The sequence below is a fragment of the Lepidochelys kempii genome, chromosome 6, assembly GCF_965140265.1.
Source record: "Lepidochelys kempii isolate rLepKem1 chromosome 6, rLepKem1.hap2, whole genome shotgun sequence".
NCBI classification, from domain to species: Eukaryota; Metazoa; Chordata; order Testudines; family Cheloniidae; genus Lepidochelys; species Lepidochelys kempii.
Window position 1 is genome coordinate 48,875,748 of NC_133261.1, and position 14,842 is coordinate 48,890,589.

General features: G+C 40.2%; 1 protein-coding gene across 6 annotated transcripts in view; it reads right to left on the bottom strand.

The window, feature by feature from the left end:
* NAV2 (neuron navigator 2) overlaps positions 1 to 14,842 on the bottom strand; it is a 679,973-nt gene that overhangs the window by 179,009 nt on the left and 486,122 nt on the right. For all 6 annotated transcript variants that reach the window (XM_073347852.1, XM_073347851.1, XM_073347849.1 and 3 more), the window contains 2 exons: positions 12,579 to 12,846; positions 5,806 to 5,963 (listed from right to left, as the gene is read on the bottom strand). In XM_073347852.1, coding sequence (XP_073203953.1) covers positions 5,806 to 5,963; positions 12,579 to 12,846 — 426 coding nt within the window. The remainder of the gene's footprint in view (positions 1 to 5,805; positions 5,964 to 12,578; positions 12,847 to 14,842) is intronic.

Here is a 14,842-nt window from a genome sequence, read left to right on the forward strand (position 1 = left end):
TGTATTTCTTGTAACTATACTGAATATCCCTTGTAGGGAACCCGGGGTATTATCCTGGGACACCATAAAAATATATGGTTCTTGGTCAAATTTGGTTAATTCCAAAGGTAAAAATTTGTTTTTTGGAATTTATGAGTCCTAGGGAACCCGGGATATGTAATCTCTGGAAGAGCTGATTTAACAGTATCCAAAGAGAGAATTGCTCAAAGAGGTACGTCTTCCCTTCAGAACCAAGAATGCTATCTTCAGCCCACATGTCTCTGCTAGAAAAGGCAGACCTCTAGATCTGACCTTCATTCATCCATCTGTTTTGAGAGCTCCTTGGGTGTCTCTTTCTTTTTATATATATATACACAAGGTCTAGCACAATGGGACCCAAATTTGATTGTGGCTTCTTGTGCCTTTTCCATTACAAATAAATTATGATAATATAAATATAAATATAATAAATATAAGCTCACATATGGAGGACTCATTTGGAACAGCTCAACATTTTCCTTCTTCCACTATCAGAATTTAATAAATCATAAATAAATTATATGTCTATAGTGCCTTGTAGCTAAGGATTTCAACATCTATTAGGCAGTCTCTACCCTGAGCAGCTTACAATCTAAATAGACAAGACAGACACAGAGTAGGGGAAGGAGAACAACACACAAGAAGCATAAAGTGTTGTGGTGGCAAACATCATGTTAGTTCCATATTTTTTATTTTATTTTATTTTGGTGGGTTTAGTTAGAAGGGGATAAGCTAAATGGGAAGAAAAGTGAACAGAGGGGACAGTGAAGGGAAGAGGTTAAGGGGACAGGTCGGGGAGAAAAGGGCAGGAGCGTATGTATGAAAGAAAGCTGAACTGAAGAAACTGTGAGGGAGGGAATGAACCCCTGTGAGACAGTGAAGTATTATCATCCCCATTTTATGAACAGGGAAACTGAAACATAGGAAGATTAGAGAGACAAGGTGGGTGAGGTAATAGTTTTTATTGGACCAACTTCTGTAGCTACCCTACATACAACACAGGAAGGTTAACAGCCGTATTCTGAAAAGAGGCCCGGGTTTTGGATGCCCAACTTGAAGTGCTGTGCAGCGTTGGCTCTAGGCTGACTAAGGTAACAAAAGTCCAACTCAGCCTACAACATAAAATTGTTTATAAAAATTAGCAGAAGTTGGAGACAAATAGACAGGTACAAACTGGATTGTTTAAGTTAAAAAAAAATCTAATACAGCGTCTACAAAGCTCCTGGTAAAATCAGGGTTATCATGACAACAAGATAAAAAAAAACACCTCTAGAAACGTGAGAAATGTTTATAGCTGAAAGCACCAAAATGTGCTTCGATTGGTTAATTTTAATGTGATGAGGTTGCTACAACTTCTTGGGCACTGTTTATCTGTGGGTCACCGATGGGAGCAGAGGAACACATGAACTGGAGGGAGCAAACTTTACAAGTATGGCTACCACCCCCTCCATCTCTGGGGACCCTGAGATCCAACAGGACACTGTCGGGCCTTTGTTGTCCTCATCCTGAAAAACACCTGAACCAGTCCGAGCCAGAGACTGGAAACCAAATGGCATTACCACCTCCACCAGCTACAGCTAAATAATGAACGGAACCTGAAACTTGGGCTCCCTCCCTCCTGTGTTATTCTCATTTCTCACCTAATTTCTTCTCCGTCCTGTCTTTCTCTTGCTGCCTTCTGTATAATAAGAGTCTGACTAAGTCAGCCAAGACAACTTCACCTTAGCAAAATGGCTGTGAGCCTGAAACCAAAAAGACAGCTAAAAGTAACATCATAAACAGCCTAATGCCAGGCCTCAGAGTGGCTGATAAGTCCATGTGCTTGGCCTGTGTTTTTCCAGCAGCAAAGTTGCAAGTGAAAATCAGCACCAAAGATCAGAATCTGCATTTTCTATCTTTCTTTTCTCTACCCTTTTGTGTGCATTTGTCTTGTTTTGTCTTAAAGTAAGCAGGATTGGACTCCAAGAAGGGCAGTTGCTCCTAACCATCTCAACTAAACTTTGTTTTTCCTGCTCAAGAGGACAGTTAATACCATCTAAAAGACTGTCAAACAGGAGATTTCCCTATCAAAGAATTTATACAGCTAAAGGGAATAAGGAATACTGTTAAAATGAAAGCCTTACTTAATACTTTACACTTCAAATGCTTTAACTGTTTGTTTTTCTTCTTCTATGTCTTTAATAAAAGGTTACAAAGACTTTTAATGGTGGCTGGTACAATGGGAGTAAGCCAACGATCAACTGACATGAAACTCTGGACCACCTTTAACTGTTTAATGTTGTGACAGCAAACAAGAATTTTATTCCCTTGGTGGGCCTGAGACATCCCCTTATTGAGGCACCCCAAAATTGAGGCACCCAAAACAGTGACCACTTAGAAATTATGTCTTCTAATGATGACCAGCCCAAGGCTCAGAGAATCACCGGCACAGCTACAGATCAAAACCATGGCCCCAATTCTGCCCTTGATTACTGGGGTCTAACTCCTATATAATGGTATGTTACACTATAGCAGCATAGCTATGGAGGTGCAGCTGTGCCACTATATTGTAGATGCTCCCTACATAGATGGAGGGGATTTTTCTGTCAGTTTAATAAGCCACCTATCTGAGAGGCAGTAGCTAGGTTGACAGAATTCTTCCATCAGCCTAGATGCATCTACAGTGTGGGTTAAATCAACCAAACTACATTGCACAGCTCTGAGAAATGTAGCTAGGCTGACCTAAGTTTTAGGTGTAGACCAGGCCTCAGGGAGGTCAGAATTGTTGCCCATAAGTCCTTAGTCCCAGAACTGTTAACTTGCTGTCTGCTCTTATTAGATGAACCTGAGCAAGTAGGATCTTGGATGGCACAATTAGTAGCAGTAAGATGATCTCTTGATAGTACTGATGTTGCAGTGTTCTGTAAAGAATTAGTTACAATGTAGGAAATTGAGTGTTTTCTGACTGAACAAACAATTGATAAATAATTTATTTCCGTGAATGCAAAGAAAATAGTAAATCTAAAAATACCACAACTCCCTCCTTCCCAAGCTTATAAACATTCTAAATCAGTGAAGCTCATTCAGCTCCAGAGTTCACGGGAGGAAGCAGAGCTGTAGACTGTATCAACATGGACCTCTGATCTCCCCCTTGTAAAAGGCTTCAGGGATCGAGATGAAAATAAAACTGACACAGTGGGAAGATAAATAGCAGGAAGACTAGTGAAGAACCAAAAAGGAGAGATGGAATTGCAGCAGCAGGAGAGAAAAAAATCAATACCTTAAAGAACAGGAAGGAACATTTTTCTTTCCTACTGTGTCAAGTTCCTCCTCTGTCTTGGTGGGTCCTGTGATTATTGGCAGATTTGCTCGCCTCAGAGGTTCACGGCAATTCTCAGTTTGGCCCCTTTCGTGGCTCAAATCTGCCGTTCACTCAGTTAGCCTCATCACTGGCCAGCAAAGGAAGAAAAACAATCCCCGCAGTCTCTGCTGATCCACCTAGTCGATCGGGGAACAGGCCAGAGACCTTCCCCTCTGGTGGAACCCACAGTCCAGGTCAACTCCTCCGGTATCAAGTAGGGAGTTGGGGGGATGGAGGGAACCCGGGCCCACCCTCTACTCCGGGTTCCAGCCCAGGGCCCTGTGGATTGTAGCTGTCTACAGTGGCTCCTGTAACAGCTGCGTGACAGCTACAACTCCCTGGGCTACTTCCCCATGGCCTCCTCCCAACACCTTCTTTATTCTCACCACAGGACCTTCCTCCTGATAATGCTTGTACTTCTCAGTCTTCCAGTAGTACGACTTCTCACTCTCAGCTTCTTGCACATCTTGCTCCCAGCTCCTCGCACTCATACCACAAACTGAAGTGAGCTCCTTTTTAAACCCAGGTGCCCTGATTAGCCAGTCTTAATTGATTCTGGCAGCTTCCTGATTGGCTGCAGGTGTTCTAATCAGCCTGTCTGCCTTAATTGTTTCAAGAAAACTCCAGATTGTTCTGGAACCTTCCCTGTTACCTTACCCAGGGAAAAGGGACCTACTTAACCTGGGGCTAATATATCTGCCTTCGATGAGCAGATTGTTACAGCTTCATGTACTGCTATCTATCGGAGAAGTTCTTCTTTGTGCAATCTATCCTTAATAGTAGGTGAGGGGGAAGAAGAGAAGTTACAACTCTTAAAAAACTGTGTGTTGTAGGGAACATTCAGTGGTTCCTAATTGTACAATTTTGTTTGAAATGAAATAGTGGTTTTTTTAGCCATCATGGTTGTAGAAATAAATATACAAAAACATGAAAAAAAACCTTCCCTGTTACCTTACACAGGGAAAAGGGACCTACTTAACCTGGGGCTAATATATCTGCCTTCTATCACTCTCCCTGTTGCCATCTGGCCTTACCCTGTCACACTACCTAAAACTGCAGTATTAATCTATAAAGCAACAGTTGAATCATACAGTCGTTAACTAAAAGGCACACTTATTTACAGTTCCTCAGTATGAGGAATATATTTAAATTCATGCTGAAACATAATGCCTGGTGTGAATCACTACGGTCATATTTACAACTAAACTGTTATGTTATCAAGTTTAAGTTTAACACCACTGAGAGAGCCTCCTTGCATTTTGGCTGAAAAAATGAGTTTGAAGTCTGTTTTTTCTCTATTATGTATACAACAAGCTCAGAAGGTAATACAATGGGATATCAAGCATGAGTGCTTGTTATGTGTTGTGATAGCTTAGGGATGCCTGTCAACAAGAAAAATAAAGGAGTGGTGACTGGAATTATTTTGAAAGATAATTTATCCAGAAAAAAAAAGATAACAAAGCACTGTAGGAGGCTAGGAACAATGAAGACGTACAGCAAAGTAAAAAAAAAAACTGCTAACAGAAATCCTCATCTATGCAGCATGCACTGAAGAGGGCCTGATCCAGAGCTCACTGAAGTCAATATAAAGATTCCCATTGACTTTAATTGGTTTTATCTCAGGCCTGAAGACAAGTTTGCAAGCATGGAACCATAGAGGGCCCTAGGAAAGAGAGAGGCACATCTCTAGCAGTGGGACTGTTTTAAAAGGAAAAACAAATAGATTTTGGGGAGGGAAGGTCTCAAACGCAGGTACCTACTCTGACTCTTACTCAGGTTTTCCCTAGTCTGGCTTTAAAAATGCCTGTGCATACATGAGATTGCCACTTAATCATTCAAGTGTATTTCCTTCTGGCACATTTTTTTTGGTCATCTCTTTTTGTTAAATAACTACCAGCCACATCCCAATGACTATCTATTTCCACTGAAGTTGACAGCAGAAGACACTACCAACTTTAGTGGGAAAAGGATCTCAGACACAGTTTTTATTAACAGGTTTCAGAGTAGCAGCTGTGTTAGTCTGTAGCTGCAAAAAAAAAAAAAAAAGGAGGACTTGTGGCACCTTAGAGACTAACAAATTTATTTGAGCATAAGCTTTCGTGTGCTACAGCCCACTTCATCGGATGCACGCAGTGGAAAATACAGTAGGATGATTTTACATACGCAGAGAACATGAAACAATGGGTGTTACCATGCACACTGTAACGAGAGTGATCAGTTAAGGAGTCCTTACTAGAGGGACTGTTGCAGGTTTCAGTGGAAGTGTGCTACAGAAGGACTGAGTGAAAGCTATGCAAGGGCCCTAGGATCTGACCCTATATTTACAACAGACCACATATCAAAGAAATGTTTTCACCTTTTCTGGAGCTCCAGTCATACTTCATTTCCACTGAACAAAACCAAAGCAAAGCAGATCTGAGGAAGTACAAAAGATTCATGGCACCTACCTTTTTCATTGCTATTTGATGGAGGTGGTTGTGGATTAACAGGTTTGGATTTGTCGTAGTTGTTAAAGCTCTGGCTGCGCCGGTTGTTGGCACTGATAGACCCACGAGTTTTGGTTTCGCTGCCTGCAGCAGATACCCTTGTGGTGGGACCTGGAAGTCTGTTAAGAAAAATAAGAAAACAGGACAAAGTACTCATAAGAAAAACCATGACAATTTGGAAGAGGAAAAGACAACTGAAAACCATGCGTAATCCAAGAACAAAGAGCGCAAGGCAAGAGAATTTTGTGGGTTTTGTAAGGAATTTAACCAAGCCACCACAAAACATCCTGGATAAAAATATACATAACTGTGACTACAGTTGTAGTTTGAATCGCTTTACATCAAGAAAACTCCTTCAGCTGGATATTGTACTATTCTAAGATGTGATTTTCAGATTTAAAACATTCAGAACCCAATTCTGCCATCCTTATTTAAGTTGATTAGTACTGAACTTGGCAAGTAGTCTGATTGCTTTCAATGGGACTACTAGCAGTACTACGCAATCTAAGTTAAGGTGGCAGAATCAGGTCCTCAATCATTTTTCTTCAGTGCTATAGCCCTTGGTCTCATTCTCCTCTCCCTTATGCCAGTGTAAACAAGAAGCAACTCCAGTGAATTCAATGGATTTATGCTGCTGTAAAAGTGGTGTAAGAAATTTGGCCTTATGTTCCTAAACTCGATTGCTGAAATGCATTATACACCGGACTACATCCAATTCAAAAACAGACAATGGGACAAAATGTGTCTGTTGCTTAACAACTGGCATTTCTCTGTAGGGAGCACATTACATTTGTGCTCTGGGAACTGATCTGGCTACCAACTGATTTTCACTGGAAGGTTAATATTGCTTATTTTTGAATCTACAAAACCTTCTAAGGTTTGAGTTCTGGCTGCCTCAGAGACCACCACTCTCCCCATGTAGTAGCACGGCAGTGGGATCAACTCAGGAGCTTGAGGAACTGAACAGCTCCCGGGTTAAACTACAGGATGCTGATAGTCAAGTTTTGTCAACGAAGGGTCCTCATTGGAACACATTTCCCTTTTGATCCAGCAGAGCCCAGGCTGCAAGCTTTATCTGCTTTATCAGGCTTTTTCTGGGGAGAGGAGATTGGGGTTTTAGAGTAGATGATGGGAATGATTTCTTCTATTTTGTGATTTTTTGGGGTAGCTGGTATTTTAAAAAAAAGCCCAATGGAGTTAGATGACCAACTCCCAGTGAATCTGAACAAGATAAGGGCTTTTCATTCCTTCAGATGAGGCACCCTTGAAAATCATAGTCTTAATATATGTATAGCACACTTTTATGAATCTAAATAAATGAAATACAAGAAAAACAAAATATGAAATAATGCCCTCAAAGTACATACCTGTAGAGAGTTGTTGAGACTTTTGAGTACCTTGGAAAGTAGTGTGACACCTTCATTTTTGAGGCTAAAAGCCAGAATCCGCTCACATCATGTATGGTAGCAACATTGAAAGACATGAGCTACTCTCAACCTTTATTATTTTCAGCATAAGTAAAAAAAATGTTTCTATAAAATCATGGTGACCTAAACGAAGTGTATCACCAATGAGCCTAATCCTGAAGCCCTTACTATCAGAGTGTAGTAAAACTTTACTCAGGGAATACTGCCATGGGGGGATGCAATGTGCAAAATCATTGTTACATCTGTAGCACCATTAGTGCTGGAAAGTCGGGAGAGGGGCTTTAGAACTGCTTTCCAAATCAACCAACTCTTCAGAGATTAGTGAAGGGAAAATGAAAAAATAAAAAAGGGAAAATCATAAATGTTAACAGATGCATGCACATGCTTCCAAAGCTCAGAGGAGGACAAAATATATGGGCACCACTAAAAACAAAAATATTGTATTTATAAATTCACATTACCACAGCCTCTGGCACATAACATTGTGGGTTTTGAGGTTTACTTTGTTGTATCCCAGACAACAGCCTTAAGTTCTCAACTGGTTATGAAGAACCTCAGCCAGTTTCAACACTAGGGGATGCTAGAAAATTATATATGGCATTGATCAAAGACAAATTAAACTTAGAACACCCTGGAATACTTTATCTATTGAAAAGAAGGCTACAAATGAAGAGGTGGTGGGGAGAAAAGATGGGAAACATGAATGCTTAGGGCTCTCGGTCCCATTTTTGATGTTTTCCTTGAAGTTGGCAGGGCAAGAGAGCTCATGCAGAGCCCATACTATTTAATAGGTGTTGAATCCAATCTTTTGCAGGCAGGGAGAGCCTTCAGGCTACATCACTTGACAGTCTGTTCTAAAGAAAGACTCCACATTGTTATCTAGTATGTTCTAATAATAGAGCTACTGGACTATTTTAGAATTCGTTCCCTACTCTTTTCTTTTTTTTTTTTTCCTGGTAGGATTGGTGGATGAGAAAAGAATTATTCTTCCTAAACGGTCCTCAATAGTGGTGTAAAGATTTGGACCAAAATGCATTGCTCAGAAAAGCCAGCATTCCAGAACCTCAACAGCACAGTATGCTGAAGGGGGCAGCCCAGACACATTGACCAGCAGAGGAGAGCACAGGTTTTCAATTCAGTCATTATTGTAATTGCTAGTTATATAAATATGTATAAAATAGAAAATACACGTAAGAATAAAACACTTACGAAGAAGATATATTGTCAAAGCACTTATCCTTCCATCAGATTCCTGATGTGTGTTTATCAGACTAGTTTTGTTTTAAGCACATATCTTTTTACTTCCCCAGGACACTTTGCAAGTGTATATAGCTACTTTGGCTATGGCAACACTACAGCTGTAAGCTCTGTAGCCACAGCCTTTGTAGGGAAAAATCTAGTTTCAGGATGGACCTCCTGGCTTCTTGTTATCAGAGATTAGGTACAAAGTTAAGAGAACACTCTTGGTTATTGCTCTTCAACACCTTTAGCTAGGCAATATGTGAACTAACTCAGACTGTAACCATGCCTGAGCGTGAACCTGATGGGTCTCAGGTGTCAAGGTAGTGTTAGGAAGGAAACAGAGTAGAGAGAATCAACAAGGCTTAAAAGATTATTCAGAATATGGGTTCTAGTGCAAAGCATCTTCCTGATGCCTAGACCTTCCCTTCACCAAATAAAAGACAAGATTTGGGGGATGTGAATCCAAATTATAGGACAGAAGTAATGTGGTTACATTTCCACATTATAGAAAGGGGTACAATTTACTGGTTAGTGCACAAAATGAGTAAAAATATCAAATACACTACAGTAGTTAATGCAGAACTACAGTGGAATTCCTAATTAAGTACATATGACAGCATAATAATACCAAGAGTAATATTAATCACAAGAAAGTCCATGATTAATACCAAAGGTATTAATAACGATTAGAGCAGCCTTTTTAAGTGCTGCTGTGAGGTGCTCATAGGGGTTGGCATGCAAGTCAAGCTGTGATTAAGGATAAAATGGACAGAAATACCTATTATTCATTTTCAGGGAGATTAGATGTTCTCTGCTACAGGGCACTAGGGAGTCCAGGAACAGTGATGAGATACATATCTACCCTGTTGTTTTGTCTCATCTGACACACTTGACTAAGTTCCACCTTTTATTACCTAAGAGAAAACTAGCCCTGACATTAGTAATTTCAACAGTGTAGAAATGAAAAGAATAACTGGTACAGAAATTGTGTGAACCTTCCCTTTTCAAAATGAAAAGCTCAGAAGAATGACCAAGGTCCATTATTTTCTTGCCAACATAGAATCATAGGACTGGAAGGGACCTCAAAAGGTCATCTAGTCCAGTCCTCTGCACTCATGGCAGGACTAAGTATTATCTAGGCCATTCCTGAGAGTGTTTGTCTAACCTGCTCTTAAAAATCTCCAATGTTGGAGACTCCACAACCCCCCTAGGCAATTTATTCCAGAGCTTAACCACCCCGACAGTTAGGAAGTTTCTCCTAATGTCCAACCTAAACCTCCCTTGCTGCAATTTTAGCCCATTGCTTCTTCTCCTAACCTCAGAGATTAAGAAAAACAATTTTTCTCCTTCCTCCTTGTAACAACCTTTTACGTACTTGAAAACTATTATGTCTCCTCTCAGTCTTCTCTTTTCCAGACTGAACAAACCCAATTTTTTCAATCTTCCCTCAGAGGCCATGTTTTCTAGATCTTTAATCATTTTTGTTGCTCTTCTCTAGACTCTCTCCAATTTGTCCACATCCTTCCTGAAACGTGGCACTCAGCACTGGACACAATACTCCAGTTGTGGCCTAATCAGTATGGGGTAGAGCAAAAGAATTACTTCTCGTGTCTTGTTAACAACACTCCTGCTAATACATCCCAGAATGATGCTTGCTTTTTTTTGCAACAGCGTTACACTGTTGACTTCGCAACACTCTTTCCTAGACAGTCATTTCCCATTTTGTATGTGTGCAACTGATTGTTCCTTCCTAAGTGGAGTACTTTGCATTTGTCCTTATTGAATTTCATCCTATTTACTTCAGACCATTTCTCCAGTTTGTCCAGATCATTTTGAATTTTAATCCTGTCCTCCAAATCATTTGTAACCCCTCCCAGCTCAGTATCGTTCGCAAACTTTATAACTGTACTCTTTATGCCATTATCTAAATCATTGATGAAGATATTGAATAGAACCGGACCCAGAACTGATTCCTGCGGGACTCCACTCATTACGTCCTTCCAGCATGATTGTGAACCTGAGTGACTCTACCCTCTCTCCTACTTAAAAAAAGAAAAGTTGACCAAATATACACAGTATTAGAGAGTACACAAGGTAATGCTCTCTAATCCTGCATATATTTTAGCTATTCTAAATGCTTGGCTACAAACCATCAGATAAATAATTTAAAGATGAACCCTAAACATGCAGTTGGAAATCTTGCAAGGAGGGTTAACCATGCTTCACAGAAGAGGAAGAAGTGCTAACCTAGAAGTCTTTTTCTGACCGAGAGTGAATCGGATGATTTTGCTTTGAGATGAGTCCCTGGGTGATGCACTGTACAACAGGAAAGAAAAAGCGGAAGAAAAAGAGTGAGCAAAGAAGAAACATTCACAAAACGCTACTGAGCTGAGCCAATGACTTTAGAAAAGGGAGTTTTTCCCATATGTTTCACATGACAAAGAGCTTCTCCCCCAGCATAACTCCTCAGACTTGATTCATTTTCTATAATGCGTGTTAGATTCATATACAGAAGTGAGATGCAGCACTAGCCTAGAATGATCTGGTTTGTATGTTACTGCAAAGTCAAGTTTCATTATTCATTTCTTTCGAACTTTTTATTCTATACAATGCTCTGAAGAAACTGAACGAACTGGTAACATTAATGCATGCTACAGTTAATTCACAACTCTCCCAATACACAAATCCTCGAGTTAGATGTTTTGGTTTTGGCTGATTTTTTTTAAATTACTTTGATTTTAATTCAATTCCTAGACTACTTTGCAGGCACCAGACCAATGTTCAAGTGTTGAGAAACGATCACTGAAACAAGTTCCTGTTGCTCAACTTCATTTTACACTAATTGTTCTGCACTGAAGCTTATGACGATTTTATATGGCTGTTAAGAAAAATGGCTATGTTCAATTACAGAAAAAAAATCCCTGCTTTGTTGAATAAAAAGAAAGCCAGTTTATGCTGAAAGGCCAAAAATGGAACAAGCTTTGACAATTGTCCCACTTGGCCAGACTCATCTTAAGGATTTATACCTCTGGTGGTATGTTTGGTATTTGGAAACCAGCCTTGCTGTAGCACTCAATTTAAAATTACAAACTGATCTGCAGTGTTACACTGAAAACAAATCAGTGCCCATATATTTAGAACAGGAGATAAAAGAGATGTACAAGTATGTCTTCAGTGGTGCTAAATCCTGCTCACTTTACTCCCGTCTGGAGTCCCATTGCCCTCACAGGGGTATGCAGTCCAATAGACAGAAGTATACCAAATAGGTACAGCATGGGCACTGTCTCCACTATTCTGCATGAAATCTAACTTGGAAGGATCATCTCTGAGTATCAGAGGATAGGTCAATCCTCACAGTACATTCAACGCCTGGTCTCTCTTCTGGGATTGCCAACAAAAAAGGTGCCAGTTGTAATGTGGACATTTGTCTAAAGACAACCAGAGTGAGACTCATTTCATATAAGCCATGAAACAGCTATCAGACGGGTAGTGACTTTTGGACAACAAACTTAGGCTGGATTTGAAGCAAAAATAATGGTGAAGGTATTCCTCAATGGAGATTTCTTTCCTTTTCACCTGAATGCTTCAGCAAGGATCTTAAAATAAAAAAATTATAAGACACAAATCACCATGCTTAGTGGAATCCCTGTGAAGATCCGTTTAATATAAAGTCCAGACTTAATCTTGATAGTGTCCTCTAGGCCACCATCCTTGGTTTTGTGTAAATGACTGTGGTGTTGCCTGACAAGTATACCTAATTAAATGCTTTGCTAGCATAAAACAAAGGAAATAAAGCCACCACACTTAAAAGAACAACAACTAAATCCTGCTTACTCATGTAGCAGGCATTTTAAACCTGTATAAATGAATATTGCTGACACAGACAGAATTTCACTATTACTTCTAGTTCGACTTTAAGGGGTGTGAAATCGATTGCTATGCAGCTTTCATCTTCTGATAAGCTGAGATGCTAAATACCTTCTGTTCTAAGGAGAAACTACTATAGAGGCTGTTTTAGTTTCTGAAATGCCTTAAAACAGAAAAAAAATGGAGAAAACATCCCACCTTGACTGCATTTCTGGTTGTGCTTTTAATTGATGATGTGTAGCTTGCTGGGGCTGTTGGCACTGTGTTTGGGGTGAAGCCGGCATCTGTTGCTGTTGCACCCCGACTGGACACGGGGATGGAGGCCCTGCTTGCTGGGAAACTGTTGGAGGTTGCTGGGATGGATGGTGCTGCGGATGTTGTTTCTGTGGCTGCTGCTGCTGCTGCTTATACCGAGACAAGCTGAAGAAAAGTCCTAGAATGGCCTTTAGATTCCCATTCCTGATTTCTGTAAGGCAATTTTTTAAAAGTCACTTGTCAACTACCGGTTTAGTTTTTTTTTTTTTTACAGTAGAATGGCTTATTTCAGCATTCACGCTGTTCATAATACTGCCTGAATTTAATTCCTTTAGGATATGACAGACTCCCTGCAAAACTAATTGGTATCACAGTTGATTAACATTGGGCATCAACCAGAAAGTAAATTAGTTATTTCTCCCCTACAGTGATTGCAGTGAATGTATTAGAAATGAAAGACATGTTGCGTGCTGGTGCATTTTAATAAAGAATTCCTTTAAGCCAAAATTAAGACGCAAAAATCAAATGCAATGTAGCAACATCATGCAGCAAATGATTAGCTGTATGTTCTAGTCCCCAATGTGCATGATGGGGAGAAACCACAGTCATACAGAATTGCATTGTTTTCATTATGTCAGTCTAATTTATTTCACTTATGAAAATCTAATATACTCGAATTAAGAAATAGAATTAGTGCGTATATTAGTGGCTATTCTTAAACTAGATAATTACTAGTCTGATCTTTTCACAAGGCAATAAGGGCCTGGTATACACAGTACATCTGAAGAAATTAGCACTGAATTTGTAAATATTTAAGTTCCTAATTGTCACATGTCCTATCTTGCATATTTTATAACACACACACACACACACACACAGAACAAGGGTCCTGTGGGAAAAACCTAGTATGTGATTATGTATCATAATGCATATGCACAAGGGGCTGAATTAAGGTTGCACAGACAACTTTAAAACAGTTATTTCCTAACTTTTGAGTGCTCCACTTTGCTCTCTTAATGTGTTTTTAATGAGGGGTTCAGAGTGCAGGAGGGGGCTCTGGGCTGGGGCAGGAGGTTGGGGTGCAGGGAGGTGAGGGCTCTGGCTGGGGGTGCAGGCTCTGGGATGGGGCTGGGATGAGGAGTTTGGGGTGCAGGAGGGGGCTCCAGGCTGGGGGTAGGGCCGAGGGGTTCAGAATGTGGGAGGGGGGCTCCGGACTGAGGCAGGGGATTAGGGCCTGGGAGGGGGTGTGGGCTCTGACCTGACGGTGTAGCTCTGGGATGGGTCCAGAAATGAGGAGTTCAGGGTGAGGGACGGGACTCTGTGGGAGCGGGGCCACTCCTCACCCAAGCTGCAATTGCAGGGAAAGTCCTTCTTAGCCCAAATGTAGACAGAATCTTGTGGAAATATAGCTGCTAAAATCTAAGAAGTCTCCACTGAGCATGTGCAAACAGCAATTTTTAAAGGCTTATAACTTGACCAAATTTGGGCAGGTTTTCACAGGAACAGCAGAAAACATACCTTACCAAATATCAAGTTCCTGCTTCACAGCATGGGGACACTAAAAGTTGCCGGAATTTTTTAACATTGTTTCAATAAATCTTTTTCCTAACCTCATTCTCAGAAATAGTTGAACTGTTTTGGCAAAATATTTCAAAATAATTCAGCATGAAGCAGACAGACACTCAGGAAGGAAAAATTCAGCCCAAATGGTTAAAGTTTAGCAAGTGATAAGCAACTGAAAACAGGACCTTATAATAGGAGATGTCAGGCAACCTTAATAATAAGAGGTGCTATCAGCCCCACCTATAATGTATAATTTGATATTTGTGAGTGCATGCCCATCTGCTGAGTTTATCAAAAGATAAACCTGGTTTTAACATTTTCTTAGAAACACAGAAAATAAGAACCCACACAAAAATATACCCTTAAAACAATGAAAAGCAAACAAGAAACAAAAAAAACCTCTTCTATATTTTGACAATATTTTCACATTGTCTATAATTTGCCTAAGCAAAATGTATCATCTAAACAGGATACAACAAAAATTATACCCACAGACTTTGGACTCAATGCTGTTTCCCTGAAGTAAAAGAAAAACTTCCATTAACTGCATAGGGAGCAGGTTATGGCCCTTTAAGAATAAGCAAAATATTTCAAACAGGCCTTTTAGAAGCACTTCTGGTTCTCTTATCTCGAAAGATGGACTG